Genomic DNA, 26,129 nt, shown 5'->3' with positions numbered 1-26,129 from the left:
GGTAGGAGGGCTCAAATCCATGCCATGTGAAGAACAGTTGAAGGCATGTATTGGACAACATGGTCATGGTTTTATGACCACTGTTTTAACATCTCTGACAGCCTGTCACATAGAAGAGGAAATAAAGCAATGATATTCAAAGTATGGTCCATGGTCTTCAGGGAAATTATACATGGCAAGCTTTTTTTTAAATGAAGATACCTTAGTTCCCTGAATTAAAATTAGAGAATCATGGGATTAGGTATTTTCTATTTAAATCCAGTAGTTGAACCAAAGAAATATATGGATATGATGAGACTAATTTCAGTTATATGTACTAAAAAATTTCTAAGAATTTGATCAGTCCAAAGACATAATGGGCTAAAATTCGATGATCACTAGTTAGAGGTACCATAGAATGGTTCTGAGCAGTACCTCTGAAGATGAGACGAGACCTGCAAGGACAGACTTTCAAGTCCCCTGTAACTCTGAGGTCATATGATCCAAGTCCATGATAACTGAGTTTGGTTATTTAAACTCAGTAAAGATTTTGGCTGACTCTTCTTATGCTTATGAAGCAACATCCAAAGAAAGAATGAGCCTAATGACCGGTTCTTTCTTTCCTATATGGAAGCAGTAGACAAAAACCCATCTTTATCTACTTGTTTCTATAAGGTATCAGTGGACTGGTACCACTGAGGCTTTCTCCACCACTGGCTCAAGTTTGGAAAACAGAGTCATACTACCATCACTGTCATTTCTTTTCCCATAGGACCTGAGGTAAGGGGAAGAAATAGGATTCTAGTTGGCTTGGATGTGAAGGTGATGGAAAATTCCTATAATTAGAAAGTGCACTCCCCCCAGTGCACTTTGTTCCATGAAGACGAAAGATATCAGTGGTTCCTCCCGGCACCAAAATTCTATAATTCTGTCAAATATAAGATTCCATGTTACCAAAGAAGTCAGTGGAAATAAACAACGTTATGTTCTCTTAACTCATTTTCAGAAAGACTTGAGACATTACCCTATGTGTGAGTTGCATTTTAATAGATTGTCAAAAGACATTCACTTACCTGAGGCATCACTTTGCAGGATCCCATAGAAGTAGAGACTCATTACACACCACAGAAGTCCCATCCTGTCAATATAAATACAAATGTAAGGAGAGTACTTATTACTCTCAAGTGCTTAAATAATATTCATACATATGCATGCTGACTATTGACTAGGAACTGTTCTAAGAATTCTACAATATTAACACACTTAATTGTCAGAACCAACCAGTAAGATAGGCTTTTTTCATCCCCATGTTGCAGATAAGAAAACTGAGACACGTGTAAATAACATACCCAAGAACCTGTGGCTAGAAAGTGGTAGAGTAATGATCAAATTCCAGTAGCCTGGCTCTAGAACGGCCTCTTAATCACTGAACTCTAACTGCCTACTAAAAAAATATTTTTTTGGATTTTTTTCATCAGAGTTGAATTTCTGGTTGATGAGTTTGTTCTTATTACCCTTCATCATATTCTCTTGCTTATTCCCAATTGGAAATATTTTATAATCCAGACAGTTTTCCTTCTTAGTGATGAATAGAAAGTCTACAAATACTGGATTCAGACTTGGTTTGCAGTCCACCATACTCTGAATTTATAGTAAGGGGAAATGTATAATCCTCATGCCCTGCTGTGCCTGCTCTTATCTTCTCATTCGAAGAGACGAATGATGAGGCTGAATTCCAGTTTCTGTGATCTTTAGCCTTTCTGTTGATAACCAGCTGAAATAGCCAACTAGAAAGAACGATGCCCTTATATTTGGTTGTGTGATCTTTAATGAAGAAGGGCTGGAGATTTAACAACTCTGTGAAATATTTCTTTCCCTACTACTCTAGACATATCTGGCCCCTGATAAAACTGCTGTGGGGTTATAAATACTGAAACCTGGATATTACTGATAAATTCCATACTTAAGACTTCCACTCTCTGTTTTGAACACAACAGCCATACTGGGTGCTTACATTGGTCTTGGTAACTTGTCCAGACCATATTTCTAGTAGGTGACAGAGATGAGATTTATATCCACACCTGGAAAACTACAAGTCTGTTATCCTAAACATTAGCCTATGTCACAAGTTTCAAACCACAGGAACCCAGTAGTCTAAAAAGGTCAAAGGGATATTTAATAAGTAGGGTAATATTAAAAGTATTTGAAATGGGACATTTTGAAGAGCACTACACTGAAACAAAAGGTACCTTTTGGACAGTATCGAAAGGTACAGTCCAAAATGGTACTGTCCAAGCAATCCAGAGTGTGTGGTCCCTTTAAAGGACAATGCAAGTTTCCAACAACTGTCACCTCTCTTGACCACACATCACCAAAAATCTCTACTGTTCTTCTTCTTTAGCATGATTGTACAAAAATCACAGGAGAGTATATTATATCTTAAACAACTATTTTATCTCGGAAATTAAATGTCTCTTTCTTAACGCTACCATTCCCTTCCAGTTCTTATACCATTAACTTAGGGAGTCCTCTCCATTAGTCATTCATTAATTCAATAAAACATGTATTGAACACTTTCTGTTCACAAGTCACTATGATATAATCACAGGGGTCACTGGCAAGCAAGATGCAGGGCTGTTACCCCCAGTAGAGGAGATAAACCACATGCAAACCACTGCAGCAACAGCAACTTTGAATAATACACATGCAGAGGCACTCTAGGATATTCAAAGATTTATCAGAAGTTCTAGCGCTAAGCAGACTCTAGCAGGGACTTAAAATGTGTACAAGAAATAACTGCAACACAAAGTAATGTGGTAAAAATAGTCAGAGAGGGGCCAATAAGCGCTATTGAAGATTAGCCAAAGAAAGAGATTACTCCAGCTAAGGCAGTCAAAGAAGACTAAACCCAAGAGGTAGCTTTGAACTGAGCAAGAACTGGTTGGGAAATTTAGAATTGAGGCAGAAGAAAAATGTGGGGAAAAGAAACTCAGTGGAGAACAATGCTCAAAGAGGAAAGCATGGAACATAAATAGGAAATAGTCTATAAATAATTCAGCTTGACTCAAGCACAGGGTATTAGAAAAAGAACTATAGAAGATTTTGTTGGAAAGCAGGGGGTTTTAGGATCAGAATATTGCAAGGTCTTGAACAGTAGGCTAAGAACTTATGATTTCATTTAAACAGAAAATAGGGAATCACTGAAAGTTTCTGATTAGAGGAGTGATATGATCATCAAATTATGCCATACGGAGAGCATTCTTCCAGGCACATATTGGATGGATCACCACTTAATTCTGTCTTATAATCACTGTGGCTCCTGAGTCATCACAATAATTGTTATCCTCATAGTTCTGTGTCATCTAAGAACTTGATCGACATTCCACCTATGTCCTCATCCAAGTCATTAATAAAAGTAATTAATCATTCTGTATAATCCCTGTCAACAGAGAGCAACCGGACATTTAACTGCCGATTCAGGGCAGGGTAATCTCAGTTCCAGTACTCAGCTATGCTAAGGCACTCCAGCCTTCCAAATTGCTTTTGGCTATTAAAAAAAAAAAAGACTAACACCTCTAGATTTTCCCAATTTGCCTGTTTATAAGCTTCTGAGTTCCTACGGCAACACTTAGAAGACATTCTAATTAATGTGATTGAGAGTCTTAATTGATAATTCCATGAGTAACTGGATTATACTTGAGGAAGCAAGGAGTCAGGTCACCAAGATAAAGCTGATCTAACTTGTGTGCAAACACAAATCCAGGGTCAGTCCTGCCCAGTGATGAATTAGAATAAAGCAGACTGAAAAGAAAATGTGATTGCGCAGGCTGGTTTTGACAGACTGAAGGTATCAATGTTAGTGTCTGGTCTGAAACCTCTCTGGGAAGACTGATTCATTTAACCCTTTTTTTTCTTTTTTGGCTGCACAGCAAAGCACACAGAACTTCCCGACCAGGGATAGAACCCATCGTACCCCCTGCAGTGGAAGCACGGAATCTTAACCACTGGACCACCAGGGAAGTCCAGTAATACACTTTTGATTCTTATTTCTTGTGGGGAGGGGGCGCTGGGTATTTTCAGACATGAAGAAACTGTCAGAAAAGCAAGGGAATCTGTCTAATAATGCATGGTTTCTCATGTTCTGAAGTACTACCTAGTTTTAGGTAGTACTAGGTACTAGTGATGGGGTTTAACAGCCCCTGCCCTTGCTTCAGATGATTGGAACCTACATATAATAAATTCCCAAGTCAGCCTTCCCTGCATTATCCATTTTATTTACGATATGATCATTTTTGCACTTCCCCTTAGATATTAGTACTTCTCTCATATTTAATGCCATTGTTTCCTAGTATAATGTCTGTACCATCTAGTAAGAAGTTTCAAATACATAATTAGTTCTATGCAATTAACATAATGTTGGGACTTCCCAGGCAGTCCAGTGGTTAAGACTTTGCCTTCCAACGCAGGGGGTGCGGGTTCGATCCCTGGTCAGGGATCTAAGATCCCACATGCCTTGCAGCCAAAAAACATAAAAGAGAAGCAATAATTTAGTAAATTCAATAAAGACTTTAAAAATGGTCCACATGAAAAAAACCTTTAAAAAAAAACCCATGATGTTAATAATGATTGTTATCATATACTTTAACATCTATCCTAGCAAATCAATATTTCTAGTGTCTGCATTCTCTAGGGTTATTAAGCTTCAAGATTTCCTTACCCCTGGGTCAGCCCTGACCACTAGATTTTCTCACTGAGCCAGGAGATAACAGGCTGAAACTAGGTTTGCTACCCCAAGGCTAATATTACCTCTGAATCACCATTTGCTCAGCCTTCCTTCTGTACAACAGCATTCACAAGGCCACAAGACTGGAGTCATCCATCAGTTTCCTAATTCCACATGCAGCTCCATAATCAGATCATAGGCACTCTTTGAATCCCAGCAACCTGGTTGGAGCTTGGCCCTTCAACCTGGTGCTTATCAGCACTCTGTTCCAAGAGCTGCATTGTTTTCCCTATAAGGTCCTACTCCAAGCTGGATTAACCTCCTACAACCATGAAGCTTTATCTGCTTCATTCCTGGTTGACAGATACCCTTTGCTTTTACCTGCTCACTGAATACCTGGACATAAACACCAAGGCACAAACCCTAAATGGTCATCCCCAAATTGGCCCTGCAGCCAAATCACTTCCTTGCGTCCTAATTCCATCTAGGTCTTTCCTTTACCTTTCTCTAACTTTCTGATAAAGTTTGAGTGGGTCTTGCTTCTATGTCGACCTAAGATATGACAAACAAGCTTTTGAAGGACACAGGAGAAGTTATTAATTACTCCATTTTACAGAAAAAGAGAATAAATCAGAGTTATTTTCTTCATCAATCTTTTAACTAATTTATAGCTTTTGAACCAAAAAAGAATTCTTGTGCAGAATATTTCTGAATCTAATATTTATTAATAAACCAAAGTTTCAGCAAAGTGACACAGAATGCTCTGAATCTGGGTAAAATGAAGTAAGCGTACGGCACGTTGTCTTTCTTAATGAATGTAACTATAAACCTGGGCAGAGTGCATGGAGCAACTTTTTGAGGATTCTAAAAAGGAAAAAATAGCACATTCTTTTCAAGTATACATAAGCATTCACCACAATATTATGCACCATAAATAAAATCTTAACAAATGTTAAAGAATTCAAAGTACATTCTCTGAACATAGAATTAAACTATAAATATACATAAATAACAGGAAAATTCTCCAAACACTTAGAAATTAAGGGATATACTTCTAAATAATCCATGAGACAAAGACATAATCTCAAGGGAGATTAGATAACATTTTGTATTGAACAAAATTGAAAATCCAACATACCAAAATGCATGGGATGCAATTAAAGCAGTGCTTAGAGAAAAATTTGCTGTATTAAAAGCTCACAATATAAAAAGAAGAAAGATCTCAAGAAAATCATCTAATCTTTCACCTTAAGAACCTACAAAAAGAAGAGAAAATTAAATCAAGCAAGCAAAATGAGGGAAATAATGAAGAGTAGAGATCAAAGATTTTAAAATCAGAAATAATATAAGCATAGAAAAAAATAATAAAACCAAAAGTTGGTTCTTTGAAAAGAACAATAAAATTGCTAAACCTTTAACCAGGAGAACGAACAAGGAAAGAATAACACATATCACTAATATCAGTAATAAAAGAGGGTACCTCACTACACAGGTATTATAACTGTCATAAGGCAATACTAAAAATTCTAGGCACATAAATTCCACAATTTAGATGAAATGGACCAACATCTTAAAAACCACAAATTACCAAAATTCACCCAAAATTAAATGGACAATCTAAATGGCCCTATATTATTAGAAGAAATTGTATTTGCAGGTAGAAACCTTCCAAAATGTAAATATCTAAGCTCCAGATGGTTTCACTGGTGAATTCTACCAAACATTTTAAGGATTAATAATGTCACTTCTACATAATTTCTTCCAGAAAATAAGAGAGGACATAATGGTTCTCAATTTACGTAATGAGATCAATATTGCTCTGATTACAAAACCTACCACAGACAGCACAAGAAAACAAATTGACAGATATCCCACAACCAAGCAGAGTTTCTCCCAAGAATTCAAGGTTGGTTTCAGTATTTTTAAAGTCTACAGAAGAAAAACCACATGATCGTATCAACTGATGCAGGAACAATATCTGACAAAATTCAATATCCATTCACGATAAAAACTCTCAGCAAACTAAGAATAGAAGGGAACTTCCCCAAATAGATACAAAAACATCTACAAAAAACCTACAGCTGGGCTTCCCTGGTGGCGCAGTGGTTGAGAGTCCGCCTGCCAATGCAGGGGACGTGGGTTCGTGCCCCGATCCGGGAAGATCCCACATGCCGCAGAGCGGCTGGGCCTGTGAGCCATGGCCGCTGAACCTGCGCGTCCGGAGCCTGTGCTCCGCAACGGGAGAGGCCACAACAGTGAGAGACTCGCGTACCGCAAAACAAAAACAAAAACAAAAACCTACAGCTAACATTACATCTAATATTGAAAGACTGAATGTTTTTCCACTAACATGAGGAGCAAGGCAAGGAAGTCCATTCTCAGGACTATTCAACATGATTCTAGAAGTCTTACCCAGTGCAATAAGGCTATTCACAGATGACATGATTTTCAACATAGAAAATCCTAAGAAATCTATTTAAAAATGGAACTAAATATGTTTAGCAAAGTCACATCATGTGTAGTCAACACACAAAAATTAAACATATTACTATAGACTAGCAATGAGCAACTGGAAAGAATCTTCTTTTAAAAATATTGGTTACAGGGCTTCCCTGATGGTGCAGTGGTTGAGAGTCCGCCTGCCGATGCAGGGGACACGGGTTCGTGCCCCGGTCCGGGAGGATCCCACATGCCGCGGAGCGGCTGCGCCCGTGAGCCATGGCCGCTGAGCCTGCACGTCCGGAGCCTGTGCTCCGCAATGGGAGAGGCTGCAGCAGTGAGAGGCCCGCGTACAGCAAAAAAAAAAAAAAATACTGGTTACAATAACTCAAAGAAAATATAAAATGCTTAGCTAAAAAGCCTAACCAAACATGTGCAAAATCGGTTGAAATTTACAAAACGTTGATAAAGAAATGAAAGAACCTAAATAAATGGAAATATGTGGTTGGCAGGATGGCTCCCAATGCTAACCATGTCCTAATCCCTGGAACCTGTTATGTTACCTTACTTGGCAAAATAACTTTAATTAAGGTTATGGACCTTAAAATAGGGAGATTATACTGGATTATTCACATGGGTTTAATTTAACCACTATGAGCCTTTAAAAGCAGAGAACTTTCTCTGGCTAAAGTCAGAGAGATGCAGCAGAAGGATGAGCCAAAGACATGGGAAGCTATAGGCTTTTGATGTTAAAAGATAAATGTAGCAACATATTTTGATATTAAAAGATAAATGTACAACATATCATGGAATGCCGGTGGCCTTAGAGAACTGAGAGAATTCTCCAACGAACAACCAGTAAGGAAACAGGAACCTCAGGCCTATAGCCACAGGGCATAAATTCTGTCAACAGCTTTGGAAGTGTGTTCTTCCCCAGAGCCTCCAGAAAGGAACACAACCTTGCTGACAATTTGATCACTTTGACTTTAGCCTTGTAAAGCCCTAAGCAGAGAACCAGCTAAACTACACTGTACCTGGACATGTGATTCACAGAAACTCTGATGTAATAAATGGATGTTGCTTTAAGCTACTAAGTGTCTGGTATTTATTACATTGGTAATAGAAAATAATACAAGAGACATACCAGCCTCATGGATTGTAAGACTCCACATAGAAAACATGTCAACTCTCCCCCAAATTACTTGACAGACTTAATGAAATTCCAGTCAAAAATCCTAGCAAGATCTGTTTATAGATACAGACAAGTTGATTCTAAAATTTGTATGGAAAGAGAAATGCCTTGAATATTGAAAACCATTTTGACAAAGAGAAAGAATAAAGTTGTAGGAATCATACTACAAACAACCCAATTTTAAAATGTCACAAGTCTTAAAGAGACACTTTACCAAAAAAGGATATTTAGAAGGCAAATTAATACAATAAAGGATGTTCAACATTATTAACCATAGGGCAGTGAAAATTAAAGCCACAAAGTGAGATACCACTAAACGCCTTTCAGCATAACTAAAGTAAGAAATATTGACAATACCAAGTGCTGAAGGGAATACAGAACAACTGGAACTCTCCTACTGCTGAGACTACAAAATGGTACAGCCTCTCTGGAAAACAATTTGTCAGTTTCTTATTAAGTTAAGCACACACATACCATAGGATCTAGCAATCCCATTCCTAGCTATTTACTCAAGAGAAAGGGAAACTTATGTTCACACAAAAACCTGTACGTGAATGTTTATAGTAGCTCCATTATTAATTGTCAAAAACTAGAAACAACTCAAATGGCCTTCAAGAGGGAAACGGATAAACAAACCCTGGTACATCCAAAAAATAGATGCTTGCCAGCAGTACATAGCGATGAGCTGCTGACACCAACGGGGATGAACCTCAAAGATACTATGCTGAGTGAAAAAAAAGTCAGTTTCAGTAGGTTACCACCATCCAGGTCCATTTAAATGACATTTCCAAAAAGACAAAGCTAAAGTGACAAAGAACAGATCAGGGGCTAGAGGTAGTACAAGGGTGACTGCAAAGGGACAGCACAAGGGCATCGTTTGGGAGACAGAACAGTTCTCTGTCCTGATTGGGGCAGTGATTAAATAAATGAGTCTATCCATAAGTTAAAATTCATAGAATTGTACTTCCAGAAAAGTCAATTTTATTTCATGTTAATTAAAAAAATATGGTTAAGTGTCATGATTTTTCTTTTTAAAAACTCCACAAATGATTTGTGAACCCCTTTAGACAGTTTAAATAAATGAAAGCTGTTTTAACCCAAATTTGGCTTCTATTTTCAAAGGTCACTTTGAAAATAACACAGTCCTATTGTTAAGTACGAAATGTTCCAAAAAAGTCTAGCAGTAGAGGAACATGGAGAGATCAATGAAACTGTTCTAACTTTCAGCACATCAAGCCAGTGTTGCTAACCTCGATACAACAGAGGACTCAAAGTTTAGAAAACATGAGCACACTCCTCTTAGATACTGCCTTCCCCTTTCTTATTAAATAGCTTCAAAGTGTTTGGAACTCTGAGAGGACATATGTAACATAATATACCACCTGCCACCTTTAGAAGCTTGGAATAGAATGTGAGCAGGTTGATTTCCTTTTGTCCTTTAATATTTTGAATAGCAACATGCTCAGTGGGGTGAGGGAAGAAATGTCATCATTAAGTCTCACCCTTCACAAGAGGGAACTAGGTTTTCAGTGGAAAGTGCAATGAACTTGGAGTTCTAAGTTTCACTGTATGATCTTGGACAGCCTGGCAGAAGAGGAGAGAACTATTCACAGCAACCACTTACAGTTATAACCTGGTTACTGTCTTGATGACTAATTTAAAACTGATGTGCTAAGCATTTGTGGACACTTCTTAGTTAGGGCAGGAAGAGTGTTCCAATGTACCTTCTCCCTAGTAGGTGGACAATTTGATGACTAAGTGCTCTGTACTTATGGATACTGAGGCTGGAGTTTGCATGGGGTGAAAGAAACTAATACCTACCTTATCAGTTTGTTAGGAGGAGTGTACTTGATAATTCCTGTAGAGTACTTAGCACTGTCCAGGAACATAAATAGCTCTCAGCAAATTCTGGTTGTAATTAACTCTTATTAAATGAGGTCATATATGAGAAACACTTCAGAAACTGTGGAGCTGTAGGCAGATGTGAGCTACCATTAATATCATGTACAAAGAATAGACTAAGTTACTTGGTTCAAGTTGACCATTGGCCATTGACCATTGGGCAAAATGTGTCATGTCCTACACTTTGCAGGTACTAGGTCCAAGTTCAGTACTCTGTTCCCAAAATATTTCAGAAAAGACAGTCGTGGTTTTAAGTCGGGCCTCTGTACCTTACAGAAAAGCCAAGATGGTTATGATACACTCTACAAAAAACTTGAACTTGGAAAAATCATGGTCCAGATGGTCTCACTTCTCTAGTCCTCAAATCCCTCATTTACAAAATGAAGTGAAAACCTCTGCCCTGATATCGCATAGGGCAGCTGCAGAGGATCAAGTGACGTGACACATGGAAGAATTTAATTATAAAGTGTTACACTGACATAAAGTGTCATGACACTGGTTTTTATTACGAAATGAGATGGGCTGTTTTGTTTTGTTTAGATTTTAAAGAATTTGAAGAAGTGGAGATCTTAAAGTCAAAAAGAAAATAATGTTACAAATTGCTTAATTCAGCTCACAACATGGATTACCTTTGGTGACATTGCCAGGGAGAAGCAAGAATGAGGCTTCTAAGGTCTGGTAATGTTCTCTTCCTTAGTCAGGTGATGGTTACATGATGATGCATTTGTAAAAATTCAGCAATTTGTACATGCAATATTTATGTACTTTAGTGTCAATATTCTATGCGTCTGTAAAAAATATGGAAAAACTTTTGCTTGATTGAAGTTAAAAGGTGTTTTAAAACAACAAGGAGAGGTTAGAGAAAGGTATAGGATAACAGTATAGTTTTTTAAATCAAGAAAGCAGCTTAAAATCCAACACAGAGTGAGAGAGATATCTCAGAGCTCTTCAAAGCTGTGGGGGCAATTTTTAGGATGAACCTCACATTCCTTCTAATTCATTCAGCAAATATTTATTAAGCTGTGGACTCAGTCTGAAGGAGGAAGAAAGGTGGAAACTTCCCCCGTTTTCATGGAGAGCTTGCAGTCCTGAGGCGTATAAACGTCTAGAGTCTAAAGAACAGGGCTGCAGCAGAAGCATTTCACAACATGTGAGTATAGAGGAGGGAGTGGCTCGCTGGGGAAATGTGATGTTATTTGAAGTTAAAGTAGAGAATTAGGAGAAATGTAAACCACCACGGACACAAAACAGTCCTATCACCTGAAAGACTAAGATCTAGTCACCTCCAGGTTAGGAAATTCATTACTTTTCTCAGCATAGGAAAGCTTCCTCACCATCTGAGGTTTTCTCCCCTTAAATTTAATACAACGACATTGCCACCAATAACCTCTTTAATTCAAATGGATAGTCTGAAGATCACGATCCTGTCTGGGAGGCTGTCTAGAGAGAGACACCATCTACACAGTTAGAGAGGCCACAGGAACAAAACTGCAGCCAAGTTTTCATAGATTTCTCCATAAAGACTGTATGCTCTAGCTTTTGAGTATACAGAATCGAGTTTTGTTCAAATCAAGAAGTATTTATTGAACTCCTATTTCATACACTTTAATAGAAACTGTGCAGTATACAGAAATGAACACACAGCTCTTACAATCATGGATCTCATAGTTTGGGAGCAAAGTCAGACATAAACACAAAATAAACAGACAGAAAGAAAGTAGAGAGAAAAGAACAAGTAAATGGTCGAGGACAATACAATCACACCAAAATGCATGATGAAAACTATCACATCCCATGGTGAGCATTCTGCCAAAGGACCATGTGACCAAATGATTCTGAAAAGTAATATGTCACATAGCTCTTTCTTGGAGATTCACAAGGTACATTAGTATTTTAAAGGCTCAGGTCATCTACCGAGCAAATATTGTGGTTGACTTGTTTTAACCCAGCATTAAACCAAGTTCTCTGGCCGTGAACCCCTTTTTGATGCATTAAGGCTCTTAGGGTTCCATTGGAAATACTGAAGTAAACAGTGAAAGCCCTAATTAGGGAAGAAAGAGCCCCAGCCCTAATTCCCAGATCAATCTTCAGTCCATAAGATGCTGATGCTTTTCAAAATCATCCAACTCCACTTGAGACTAAACCAGGGAAAGAAATGAGTCCTAGCTTTCCCACAGCTTCACCTCCCCTCTGCAGCCTTTCCTGGTTCTCTGTTGTCTGGCCACTGGCTGGAAATATACTATGCTTTCTCTGAAAACTCAGTTCAGTTATCTGTAACTCCCTTAGAGCCCTGAGAAATTTTTGTCCTAATCTGTTTTATTTAGGTTTTTCTCTTTTTACCTCCCTTTTTGGGCTAGGACTCCAAGTTTGTGCCCACGTTATATAGTCCAATGCCGTTACATAATAAACATATATAATTATAGGGCAACTACTGGGTGGTAGAAAGAACATCTCCCCAGGATACAGTCAACCTCTGTTCTAATTTGGTGTTGGTCCCTTTGTAACTTTGCTCCCTTGGATAATTTACTGAATTCCGTGGAGCCTGGTATCCTCATCAATAAAATAGACTAACAAATACTTACTTCATAGGCTGTTATAAGGATCCAATTAGATGATATTTATGAAAAAACTTTATAAATGGTGAAGTATGATGCAAATATGAAGCACTGATGTTTTTATTTTGCACACGTATTCACATGAACCCTAGATTCTTTAGCAAAGCTGAAGGCCATGCAGAGGATGCAGTCTCCTCCAGGAGTGGGTCTAAACAGATGTCACTGTGAGTTCTATACCTCCCATCAAAATCCACTGCCTAAAAAGTGGACCTGTTTTCAGAAATTAGACTTGAATGGGTCTAAGTCATCCTTGGTCGGTCTCACAACACCAAGTCAGTTGTCCTTTCACAAGAGCATTTTCCTGTGCCATCCCCCTGCTTCCATCAGAGAGAAAGAGATTGGTTTGCTAGAGATCATCTATCAGAATGGAACTTCACCTGTTCCCCTATTTAGGGACCTGGAAGTTTCAGTAGCTTCAGCTATTCAAACAGACCCTGCAGGGGCTTCCCTGGTGGCGCAGTGGTTGAGAGTCCGCCTGCCAATGCAGGGGACATGGGTTCGTGCCCCGGTCCGGGAAGATCCCACATGCCGCAGAGCGGCTGGGCCCGTGAGCCATGGCCGCTGAGCCTGCGTGTCCGGGAGCCTGTGCTCCGCAACGGGAGAGGCCACAACAGTGAGAGGCCCACGTACCGCAAAAAAAAAAAAAAAAAAAACCAGACCCTGCAGCACTCAGGGGCTCCTCATTCTCACTTACACAGAGAAACAGGAGGGATGAGTCCCAGGTCCTAGTCCTGCTTCTTGCATGAATTAGTTGTGTGACTTTGCCTATGCACTCTACTGTCCTGGTGCCACAGTCCCCACAACTGGCTTTGTTAAGAAGAGTTCAAATCACAAGTTAAAGCAGAACTTTCACAAAAGACTTCCCATGTACCAGACCGACACTGTGCCGATCGTGAGAAAGCACAGGGGCTTCAGGACAGCCTCTACCTTGAGGCATTCAGTCTACTGGAGAACACAGCCCGTCGGACTTCCTTCCCATCCCCAACCTCGTCCCTGAAACACAAAGATAACATCCCAAGTCTTCCTGGGAACCCACGTAAGCCAAAACTAGAGAGCGTTAAGGAAAATATTATCTGTCTGTCTCTAAAGTGTTAAAGAAAATCCCCTTATGAACTAACACTGAGGAGGTCTGTGTGAGTCTGTGTCCCTGTTGAGAAAATTCTATGGCCTCTTTCACTGATTTTTGGGCACCGGGATCATCCTGACAGATGGCAATGTGTACCCACCAGTCCCATAGTCTGGGATGTGACCTCAGTCAACCAGATCACTCTGGATGGAGGGAAGAGGCGGGGGTTCTGGCAGCAATTCTTTATATATGCATCTGACATTCGGTGACTTTGTGGCAAGTAAAGTAAGACCACGAAATCCCCCTTTAATCAGAATGAGAATGAGCTGGAATTTTATAGTGCTGTTATCTACTGACCCATAAGCCACTAAAGACTCAAGTGACCCTAATTTCAACAAGTATGCCTTATCTTCACTATACAGCAACTTAGGGAAAAAAACCAAAAAGCCTGTGCCCTCACAGAGAGGTGTTCGAGCAGTGCTTAATACGAGGCTTTAAAATGCTTTGACAAGAAAATGGAGCAGGACGGCAGAACATATACTAAAAACAATATGGACAGAGTACAAGGGGGGGGCATTTTGTGGCCGCACCTTACACTTTTTAGGGGCATTCTTTTCCAATACAAAGCTAATAAATAGTAACTGAGGACCCACTATGTGGACCCTCTGTGCTAAATGCTAAAGGATGAAACAGATTTTAACATGCCGCAGGCATCTAGGACCTCACAACCAAGCAGGGACCTCCAGCACGCACTTTGCTAATGTAACCTTGTAGTTAAAAGCCTATTATTTTAGTTAAATGTTCCAATCCTTGGCTCTGCCACTTAGTACCTGTGGAATATTGGTCAAGTTATTTAATCTATCTGTGACTTAGTTTTCTCAACGGCAAAATGGGGAGAATAACAGTATCAATTATTTCTTTAACTATACAGAAGTTTAGCTGTGTATACTCATACTATTATAAATCATGTAAGTCCAAGGAACACACTCTATGGAAGGAATTACTTGTGCTTTAATGGGGGTAGGGGTATGGGTTGAGTGGAGGCAGGGGGGTCGGCGGCTGGACTGGATGGTCTTACAGCTGGATTCTGAAGACAGGTAACACTCTGAAATGCAGCCATGCATACAGAGAAAGGCATTTAGGGCAAAATTAAAATAAAACAAGCCTTACATTTTACCACTGAGCATAGAACAGGAAGGAAAACTTGTTGAAAGATTCTAATTAGATGAATATTATCTTGCAGTTCTGAAGTCCCTGAAACCACGTACTAGGAACAGTGATTCAGAATAAGAATTTTATTCTGCACATCATTTCAACGGCATACACTCCTTGGAGCCACTAATCATATCAACACGTGGTTACCACATTCTGCCCTAGGTAGCAATACTAATGATTATAGGAGTTAGTTGGACATTACCCAAGCACTGGGGCCACAAAAAGCATGTCCGATGACACTGACACTGCCAGTTCAAGAATGGAAGTCTTTCTCATCAGCACAGAAAATATTTTTAAAACACTTTTCCATTCACAAAGTTTTGTTCACACATATATATATTCATTTAAACCTCTGAAGACTACCTAGAGTTTGGTATTTAATATCAATCCCATTTTACAGAAGGAGTAGTGATTTCTCCAAAGTTCCACAGATAATAAATGGTGAAGCCAGTATTTAAACTGAGATACCATGACACCAAATCTCATGGTCTTTCCACTACATGCTCCCTCTCTGCTCTTGTCATTACTTTAAAAGTTTGTGTTAGAGACATGGGGCCACAGAAACACGATTTTTTATTGGAGTCTGAATGTCTACCTTCTGCTTAGCAAACTATCACAGCATTCATCGTGTCCTAAAGAAAATCCCATGTTGCTCATGCCATCGATCTGTAGCTGTCTCCGACAAAAGGACCTGAATACCTGCTGTGGCCCTGGGAATTTTAAATACGAAGTCAATGAGAGATGCTGGTAAGTGGTTCTGTAATTGTCTAGGAGCGGATAAAACCTTGGTGGAATAATAATCATATCAATATGCTGGCTACATGACTGATCCTGCAGTGAATTACAACTGGGTACTTCAACTCCAAAGCCTAGGATGGTACATCTGCATAATTAATCTTGCCCTGCAATAACCCTGCAGGGTCAGCAACATTGGCATTCTGCAGCCGGAATTAATGCCTTATTATTTTAGTCCCCTTTGGTGTTTCCTTGGATTTAGGAAAATAATATTAGATGCAGCAGCTCTGTTGACACAGACAGGGTTTTAAAGGACCACCAAGTTATAAAAAGAAAACCCCTCACATAAATCCTGGTAGGTAGACAGGATGAATTCGACACATAGTCCTAATACACCTACTAAATTTAAGGTTCTTGATACCTTTTATTCTTGGATTAACTTAGACCCTCTAAAGACCACATATTGATCCACATTGTCCAGCTTAGGCTTCTACAAAGTGATTTCAAGAAATTACACTTTCTTGAGGGTACTGTGCCCTCATTTTGGAGAAACGTTAAGTCGTTAGTATTAGGTGAAGTATCAGGTTAAAAAGTTATCTTTTTCTACATGACTTCTCAGGGTCTTTAGAATGCATACTGTGAAACTAAATTACTTAGGAATCATTACCAGTGCCCCTCCAACTCAAATGACTTTAGGAATCCTTGTTTAAAATATCTCTAAACATTAAGATTCTCGGCACAGTTTAGAAATGCTGACTCAAGTTATTTCAGGAAAAAAAAAAGGGGGTTTCATCTGTATAAGGCATCCCAGCAATAGACTAAGCTTTGAGAAATTCCTGGCAATTCTCTCAGGAGGTGTGTTAGAGAAAACTCTTAAGTGAGGTAAGGGTCATGAATTCTTAACTGGAGAAAAAAGTTGGAAATTCAAATCAATTTTCTAATCTGTGAAGCCATCCCTGTGGCAAAAGCTGATGGACAAACAGAAGCATAATGACTATAGCTAACGTGAGACATAGGACATGCCGGGGGGTGGGGGAGGGAAGCATGATAGTGCTATGCTCGACCAGTACTGCTAATTGGCATTGATTATGATCTCACTTCTTCTAGCATTTTTGAGGCTGTTGTCAAATCAGAACATAAGACATCATAGAGAAAGAGTCAGAAAACAGGAGAGCTCTTATTTTTCCAATTATAAAAGGAGTCAGCATACATGAGGAGACCCGGAAAATAACCTCTGTGACCTGAATACATGCTAGATACATTAAAAGTGCTATTATTTTTAACTGGTCTGCCTTACTCTGAAAAAGAGAAAGATGTGAAAATGTGTATTCATTAGGCTGACCTAAAAACCAGTGGCTTTTTGCATGTAAATATTCTTTTTATCCACTGATGCTTGGAAAACAGACTGAAATCTTGTTCTCCAAAGTCAAAAGAAGAGATGTTTACCACATCACAAACAAGAAGACTGTAAAAGCCTTAGTTAAGTTTTGGGTGCCATGAGGACACCTGTAAAGGCTGACTAATGACAAGGACCAAACCAATCTTCCCACACAGCACATCTTAATTCTGTTTCCCTGATGTCCTTCATAGGACATTCTGGTTCCTCCAAGATCTGGCGGCAAACTCCTCTAGACAACGTTTTTCCACATCACTCTTCATATACCCCAGCCTTTGGCCACAGGTACACACACAGATGGGGTTATAAGTCACCCCCGCTCCTCCCTTCCCTTTTAATCAATCCTTCTGCCTGGAATGTCCTGCATTCCCCTCTTCACATGTACAAACACTGCCCATCCTTCAAGATCTATTTCCAAAAACATTTCCTCATGAAACCCCCCTGCTTCCTTTAGCCAGATGTAATTTATTCCTTCTCCCCTACAACTTTCCCGTCTAGTTGCAGTAATGAAATCCTTTGCCTTGTACTACAGTCAGGTGTGTATGTCTTCTCTCTTGAGACCCTTGAGAACAGGGTCTACTTCTGATGAATATCTGTCTTGCGGGGCCTCGCAGGAAGCCTGGCACATGAAAGTGCCCCACACTGTGGACTGAATGATTATGGTCTTCTACACACAGTGATCCTACAAGCTGTTTCTCAGTCCAGGAATCTGCTGTAACTCTTTCATTTGTTTTTCACACCTCTGGCCTCTCAACAGTCATTTCTTTCTCCAGATCATCTTTAGGGAGGTGTTTCCTCACTAAAATCTGTCCGACAGTTTACAAGAATGCCCTGGGACTGTCATCTGTCTCATCAGTATAAGACCTGGTTCTGCCTTTTAATACATATATTTTCATTTATTCTGGGCATGATTACACTGAGAAAGAGAGACCCAGAGTAAGCTCCTGCCCACCTGTCCACAGAGGGAACTCCTGGGACTAACCTTGGAATATTGTTTAATTTAGATTCACAGTGTCTGATTCAACATAACTGCAGCTTATTATTTTTTGGCCTGGGTGAAATCCCCTGATCGTGCTGGTGTTGAGCAAGAAGAAAATTCCCTTCTTCCCAACTGTATATGTTCCAGCAGATGATCGTGTTTCTACCTGCCATTTCTAACACCTCAAAAGCTTTGAGGCAGCATCTAGACTTAGAAAGAAAGAGCTGATGCGAGGATGTAACAGACCTTCCTTGACCTCTTCCTATCACTCCCCAAATCCTGCACTCTGGAATTTTTAAACCTGAAGCATGATTTTGGTCAGGAGAGAGGGGTGTGATCAGAAACCAGAGGAAAGCAGGGAGTAGAGAGGTTATAAGCCGAGCCAGGAGTACATGTGGAGATAAGGGAGCCCTAGAAAATTTAACTTTGAGAACAGTAACTTTTCAATCATTCAAGAAATATTTTCCAAATCCCTCTATATGTAGGTACCTTATTCCACTGAAATAATTCATGCTTTGACAGTATACACAGTGCTTCTTTCCATGTCTTACTTTATTTGACATTCACAAGCTCTATTGAGAAAGGAATATAATTTTTCTGTTTTATAGATGAACAAATTAGGTGCAAAGAAGTGAAGTGTCGGGCTCCCCTGGTGGCGTAGTGGTTGAGAGTCCTTCTGCCAACGCAGGGGACACGGGTTCGTGCCCCGGTCCGGGAAGATCCCACATGCCGCAGAGCGGCTGGGCCCGTGAGCCATGGCCGCTGAGCCTGTGCGTCCGGAGCCTGTGCTCCGCAACCGGAGAGGCCACAACAGTGAGAGGCCTGCGTACCACAAAAAAAAAAAAGAAAAAAAAAAAGTGAAGTGTCTTACTCAAAATACCACAGCAATCAAAGAGCAGAGTTTGGTTTTAAATAAGATCCTCTGATTACAGCAGAGTGTCTCTCCCGATTCTTTTACATTATCCTCCACCCAATGCCCATGGCAGGCTATAAACAAAACATATGAAGGAACTGTTCAATATTTAGTTTGGTGTGCTTCACAAAATAACCCAAAAGATCAATTTAAAAAGATAAAGATTCACTGAAGCAAAGGTTGTGAGAAATGCCAATCCACATTAGTAAAATCCTTGAATTATAAGCAAAAAATATTCTCACTGGGAAAATGATTTTTATTACTTTGAAAGTAATGGAGTGGCACAAATGAGACGTTTCTGGGAACTGCACAGACTCAGATTATTTGTAATTAGTGTAGCATCTCTTGTATAAATGAGGGCATCACATTCAAAGGTTTTAAACTTGTTTCTGCCAGTCAGTTTCCCAAGGAAACACCTTTGTGTTTCAAATCCTGGGCAAACAGAGCTCCACTTATTGCCCATAGGCAGGATATTGAAATTTCATGGGTAGTTTTTAATAGGTAGGTTAAAATGCTAATGATGATGGTTGCCAGGGGCTGGAGGAGGAGGGAATAGGGGGGTCAGTGTTTAAAGGGTACGACCTCTGTTGAGGAAGATGAAAAAGTTCTGGAGAAGAATAATGGTGAGAGCTGCACAACAATATGAATGTACTTAATACTACAGAACTGTACACTTTCAAAATGGTTAAAATGGTAAATTTTATGTATATTTTACCACAATATAAAAATTTTAAAACTGCGAATGAATTTCCAAATCAAATTCCATTAGGAAGGGATATAATTTGTTACACAAGGTTAAAGACAAACTTCAGCTGAATCTCTAGTTGATCACAAACTCCGAAAAAAATAAGACTTTAATTCTAAACTGAATTAGCTAAACATATTAAAATATGTCCTAGCCTCTGTAAGACCAAATATAAGTTAAAAATAAGAGGCTTTATTCTCCTTGTTGAAAATAAGGGAAGAGATTTCCTTCCTTTCTTTTTTTAATTTTTATTTTCTATTGGGGTATAGTTGATTAACAATGTTGTGATAATTTCAGGTGCACAGCAAAGAGACTCAGCCATACATATACATGTACCCATTCTCCTCCCCCAAACTCCCACGTCTTCTTTATCCATTTATATGTTGATGGACATTTAGGTTGCTTCCATGTCTTGGCTATTGTAAACAGTGCCATAATGAACATTAAGGTGCATGTGACCTTTCAAACCATGGTTTTCTCAGGATATATGCCCAGTAGTGGGATTGTTGGATCATATGGTAGCTCTACTTATTGTTTTTTAAGGAACCTCCATACTGTTCTCCATAGTGGCTGTATCAATTTACATTCCCACCGACAATGTAGGAGGGTTCCCTTTTCTCCACACCCTCTCCAGCATTTATTGCATGTAGAGTTTTTGATGATGGCCATTCTGACTCCCGTAAGATAATATCTCGTAGTTTTGATTTGCATTTCTCTAATAATTAGCGATGTTGAGCATTTTTCATGTGCCTCTTGGCCATCTGTATGTCTTCTTTGGAGAAATGTCTATTTAGGTCTTCTGCCCATTTTTTGATTGGGTTATTTGTTTTTCTGATATTGAGCTGCGTGAGCTGTTCGTAGATTTTAGAGATTAATCCTTTGTCGCTTGCATTGTGGTTGCAAAACCACTCCCTGTCAGACCCAGCAATTCCACTTCTGGGTTTTGATCCAAAAAAATTGAAATCAGGATATCTTCACTCCCATATTCACTGCAGCACTATTCACAATAGCCAAGATGTGGAAAAAAACTAAATGTCCATCTACAGATGAATGGATAAAGAAAATTGTTGTATAAACATAAACAATGTAATCCTATTCTTTCTTAAAAAAGAAGAGAATTCTGCAAGGCGACAACTTGGATGAACTTTGAGGACATTATGCCAAGTGACAAATACTGCATGATTGCACTTATGTGGAATGTGGAATGGTGGTTGCCATGGCCTTGGGGGATGGGAAAATGGGAGTTTGTAATCAATGGCCTAGACTTTTAGTTAAGAGAGATGCATCAGCTCTAGAGGTCTGCCGTACAATATTGTACTTATAGTGAACGGACAGTGTACTGTAGACTTAAAATTTTGCTGAGAGTGTAGATCTTGTTTTAAGTCTTCTTACCACAATAAATTATAATTAAAAAAATTAAAGATATGAGAAGTTTTTCCTTTGGATAAAGCCAATTAACTAACACAGATGGTCACCTCCATTACCAAATAATGTCAGGATAAACTATGTATGACAAATGATACTATGAAGTCTTCTTACTTGAGAACAAGTTATTGTTTATCTTGAAAACATGTATGCAGTGGGCCGCTTGGTTATATAAAGGTTTGAGATTTCTTTCTGTTTTTACAGTCTCTTAGTGGACAGCCTGTGATTGGCATCACATTCTATTTTAATGCTTATTCAATAATAGAAGTGTTTTATTTCTCTCTTACCTTTGTGAAGAGGATTTCTGAGTTGAGAGGTTTTGTTTTTAATTATATTTCCCCAACATCTCCTAAACCAGTAACATACAATTTTCACCAAAATAAGAAGCAAAAACCCCTAAAACACAGATGCACAAGAGAAAGGCTAATTTTTATTATTACAAACTGGCAGGAAAACCAGAAGAAAGGGCCAAATTAACTTCTGGAAGAAAAGGCAAAACAAATTTTAAAATGACAAGCGAGTATTGGTATCTATGAAAACAAATCAATGGTTAATTGTACAGCCAAGACAGCCTGAGGACAGGCTCATGAAAAGGGGCTGTAGAATGACTTCTAAAAAGAGAATTCTGTGACTTCGGAGGCTTTCAGACATCATGCAAACACTGGTCCACCAAAGACAAAAAATTGTAAGGACAGAAAGGAAGAAAGGTAAAAAGAGACCTTGAGAAGGAGGAAGAAATGGAGTGTTGGAAGGAGAAAGGGAGATAGAAAAGAGAGAAAGAGAGAGAGAGAGAGAAGGAGAATGAGAATGTTACTGTGAATAACAGTAATCATAATTCATAGAAACTAGTCCCTCATTAGTCTAAAAAATTTCCTGTCATTTCTGCAAACTGAATACCTCCTGTATTTCTCTAAATAAAACTTCTATGACAATTTTGTTAAACATTTGTTAGTATCTATCCTATTGTACATTGTATTATGGTTATTCCTCAACACTTCTCATCTCTTCTATTTATCGTGAGCACTTTAAAGACTTGAAGGAAAAGCAAATTTTGTTTTGTCTTTTATAATTCATTTTTTCATTCATTACAATGCCACATGGAGAGCACAGACCTAGAAAATATCCCCTAAATAAATTAATGACTATAAGTAGAAAGAAGTATTCAAACAATTTCACCTTAATAATCTAAAAGAAATGGATTTAACAGGCATGACATAGTCAAGATGAGTTTTTAATAACAGGAAAAAAAAGCAAGTCTCCACTGGGCTTGTACTTACTTAAGTCAAAAAGTCTACTGTTTGGTTTTTTATTTTATTTTTACTTTATTTTATTTAATTTACAGTCATATTATTTATATTTATTTTATTTATAACTACATTATTTGTATCTATTTTATTATACTTATTTTACTTATTGCTATTACATATATTTTTTAAACAGAGAACAGGAGTATTTATTTATTTATTTTTAAATTTATTTATTTAATTTATTTATTTTGGGCTGTGTTGGGTCTTTGTTTCTGTGCGAGGGCTTTCTCTAGTTGTGGCAAGCGGGGGCCACTCCTCATTGCGGTGCGCGGGCCTCTCACTATCGCGGCCTCTCTTGTTGCAGAGCACAAGCTCCAGACGCACAGGCTCAGTAGTTGTGGCTCACGGGCCTGGTTGCTCCGCGGCATGTGGGATCTTCCCAGACCAGGGCTCGAATCCGTGTCCCCTGCATTAGCAGGTGGATTCTCAACCACTGAGCCACCAGGGAAGCCCCGCTATTAGAGATTTATTGTTTTTATTTGACTTACTTATTTTGTTGTATATGTTTATTTTATTTATTTATATTTATTGTAATTTTACACTCAGCATTTTTGTGAAGGATCAGGGACATCATCAGAGTTATACAATTCAGAAGTTCTGAGTATGGGACTAATGAGTAGAATGAATAAGAAAACTACACAACAAATACATTGTGACTAGAAGAGAAGACAGAAGGGACAGACAAGAAAAATAATAACTCCAGGCAAAGTGGGAAGGATGGAGATGATGGGAGAAAGAATCTGAAGATAATCTATAACAGGAGATAGAAAAAAGCCCTTTTGAAGTTATGAAGCTTCTCCCTTTTTGAATTTTCAAAAAGCAAATCTAACCAACTAACATTATTTTCCTGAGATCAGATGCACCAAAATCTGATTCTGAACCTTACTCTGACTTGTGATCAGGCTTCGAATTTTTGAAACAAATACACAATTATGTCAGTTGTACAGATACAACTCTATTAATAAAATACAGATACAAAGTGTTTCTCTGTGCCTTAAATGTAATTCCTTGAACAGTGAATTCAGATGAGCTTCTGAAAGCTCCAATACCCCATGTCAATTGTGGCACTTCTCAAAGAAGAGGGCTTCCCTGGTGGCGCAGTGGTTGAGAGTCTGCCTGCCAATGCAGGGGACACGGGTTCGTGCCCCGGTCCGGGAAGATCCCACATGCCGTGGAGCGGCTGGGCCTGTGAGCCATGGCCACTGAGCCTGCGCGTCCAGAGCCTGTGCTCCGCAACGGGAGAGGTCACAACAGTGAGAGGCCCGCGTACCGCAAAAAAAAAAAAGAAAAAGAAGTGAGTGGAGGAAACAGATTTGATAATTGGGTAAGCCCCTTTGACCAGGAGCTGTAAAACCCAACTATGGCAATGACAAGAATGAGGCAGTTTGAAAGATATCTCACTGAAAGAATCATGTAAATACCCTGCATTCACATATATATTTCCCTCACGTACCCTCCTCATTGAAAGCACAGGCTTTCATTCAGCAACACACACTAAAGGGCCACTACTGCATGCAAAGCCATTCTCGGGGCCCTGCAGGTAAAAGAGGAAGAAGACACAGTCCCTGATCACAAGACACGGTCTATCAGAATCCATTACACGAAAGCAGTCAAGTGAAAGGCAAAGCTGGATATCTGTTCTAAGATGCTATTTCGCAAATGTGTATAAAGACGATCTAAAGATTTTGGTAAAATGGAGATTCTTAGTCAGCAAGTTTAGGTTAGGACTCAAGATTCTATCTTTCTAGTCCACCCCCAGAGGCTGCTTTTGCTTCTGTTTCACAGACCATAGATTGACAAGCAACAGTCTAAGGGATAAAGTGTATTTGTAAATAAAGGACTATGGGAATGTAAAGTTAGATGTGATTCCTTCTAGCCCATAGATTTAGAGAGGTTTCGTAGAGAAGACCCTGTACTGAAACAGGTGGAGATGCAGAGGTAATAGATGTGTATGTCTGTGTAGGTGGTGGGTATCAGAGAGATCACACAGAGGAGAATGGGGGAGTGAAAAGGAAGGGGGAGAAGGAACGAGGAGGAGGAACTGCAAAAGGGGAAAATAAGTTGAGCCAAGTTCTGAAAGCAAAAAAGTGCATGAGCTATTTAGAAAAATGCAAGATATCTGGTAAGATTAGAGTATAGTCTGCAAGGAGCAGACAAGGGTTTATGGGAAATGGGCCTAGAACGACAAGCCAGGGAAAAATGATGGAGATATTATATGGATTTGACCCCTTTTTTGGGGGGATGTGGGGTGTACATTTGATGCCCAACAAGATAGGCAAATTCTACCTGTTAAAATAAATTATGCAGAATGATACATTCTAGAAATTAGGTCTGATCTAAAGTTATTCATATTCCACAATTTTTTTTTTTTTTTTTTTTGCGGTTCGCGGGCCTCTCACTGCTGTGGCCTCTCCCGTTGCGGAGCACAGGCTCCGGACGCGCAGGCCCAGCGGCCATGGCTCACGGGCCCAGCGGCTCCACGGCATGTGGGATCCTCCCGTACTAGGGCACGAACCCACGTCCCCTGTATCAGCAGGCGGACTCCCAACCACTGCGCCACCAGGGAAGCCCCATATTCCACAATTTTATATTTATAACTAAGTACCTAAATCATTATTGTTCTTTAATGTAACAGCCTTCTGCAAATCATAGCCCATCCTCAGCTGAATACCCTTTCTTCAAATGAGTTTGCGTAGGACCGAAACAAAATATGGTCTGTCCCAGGCTTCTTACAGTTCAGGCATTCAGAACCCTAAAATCAAGCAGCGGTTCAGTGGAATCACTAATAATTTGTATTTGTTTCTCCAAAACTGATAATTTCCAGAAACATTTCATAATGTAATATACTGGAAAAGGAAGCTAATGAGGCTTGTAGGGTTTGCACAGCTGCCTGCAAGAAAAGGCACGGCACAGAGTCAATGCATGGTAGCAGAGGTCAAGGGAACTCACAGGATGCCTAGGAAATTCAAGCAAGTCGCCAGCCCTAATGGACAAGTTCCTTGACTCCTCTGCCAACATTGTTACTAGTGAAAAAGAAGATAAAAGGTATCTAAGGTAAGGATGTCTAAAAAGGCTCTGTCAGTATTTGTTTCTGGGTCTGTCCAAATCAGTGAAATCTGTGAATATGGCATTATGGTTCTTTGGGATAGGCTATGAATCTCATTTAGCAAGTGGCTCCCGGTCAATTCCTTAAATAAGTCTGAAAATACTGAAAAACATAAATATCACCCATAAATACATAAATGGATACATAAGTAATAAAGCAGGTATCATATGATATTAATGGTAGAATCTAGGCGGTGGTTATATGGGTGTTTACTGTAACACATTTCCAACGGTACTGTATGCCTTTACAGTTTCATAAAACAATGTTGAGGAGGAAATTATGAATTTAGTATTAATTAAAAAGTCCGTAAGGTCCCTAGTATCTACCCAGAAAACCACAGTAAAACCCTGAAGTGATCCTAGTGGCTAAGAAGCATAACATCTATCAATAAA

The 26,129-nt window shown here is 39.2% G+C and overlaps 1 protein-coding gene across 6 annotated transcripts in view; it reads right to left on the bottom strand.

The window, feature by feature from the left end:
- IL1RAP (interleukin 1 receptor accessory protein) overlaps positions 1–26,129 on the bottom strand; it is a 124,994-nt gene that overhangs the window by 79,467 nt on the left and 19,398 nt on the right. For all 6 annotated transcript variants that reach the window (XM_060150279.1, XM_060150273.1, XM_060150275.1 and 3 more), the window contains exon 2: positions 1,053–1,117. In XM_060150279.1, coding sequence (XP_060006262.1) covers positions 1,053–1,116 — 64 coding nt within the window. In that variant the 5' untranslated portion in view covers position 1,117. The remainder of the gene's footprint in view (positions 1–1,052; positions 1,118–26,129) is intronic.

The sequence above is a fragment of the Lagenorhynchus albirostris genome, chromosome 5, assembly GCF_949774975.1.
Source record: "Lagenorhynchus albirostris chromosome 5, mLagAlb1.1, whole genome shotgun sequence".
NCBI classification, from domain to species: Eukaryota; Metazoa; Chordata; class Mammalia; order Artiodactyla; family Delphinidae; genus Lagenorhynchus; species Lagenorhynchus albirostris.
This window is presented reverse-complemented; position numbering and strand designations above follow the sequence as displayed.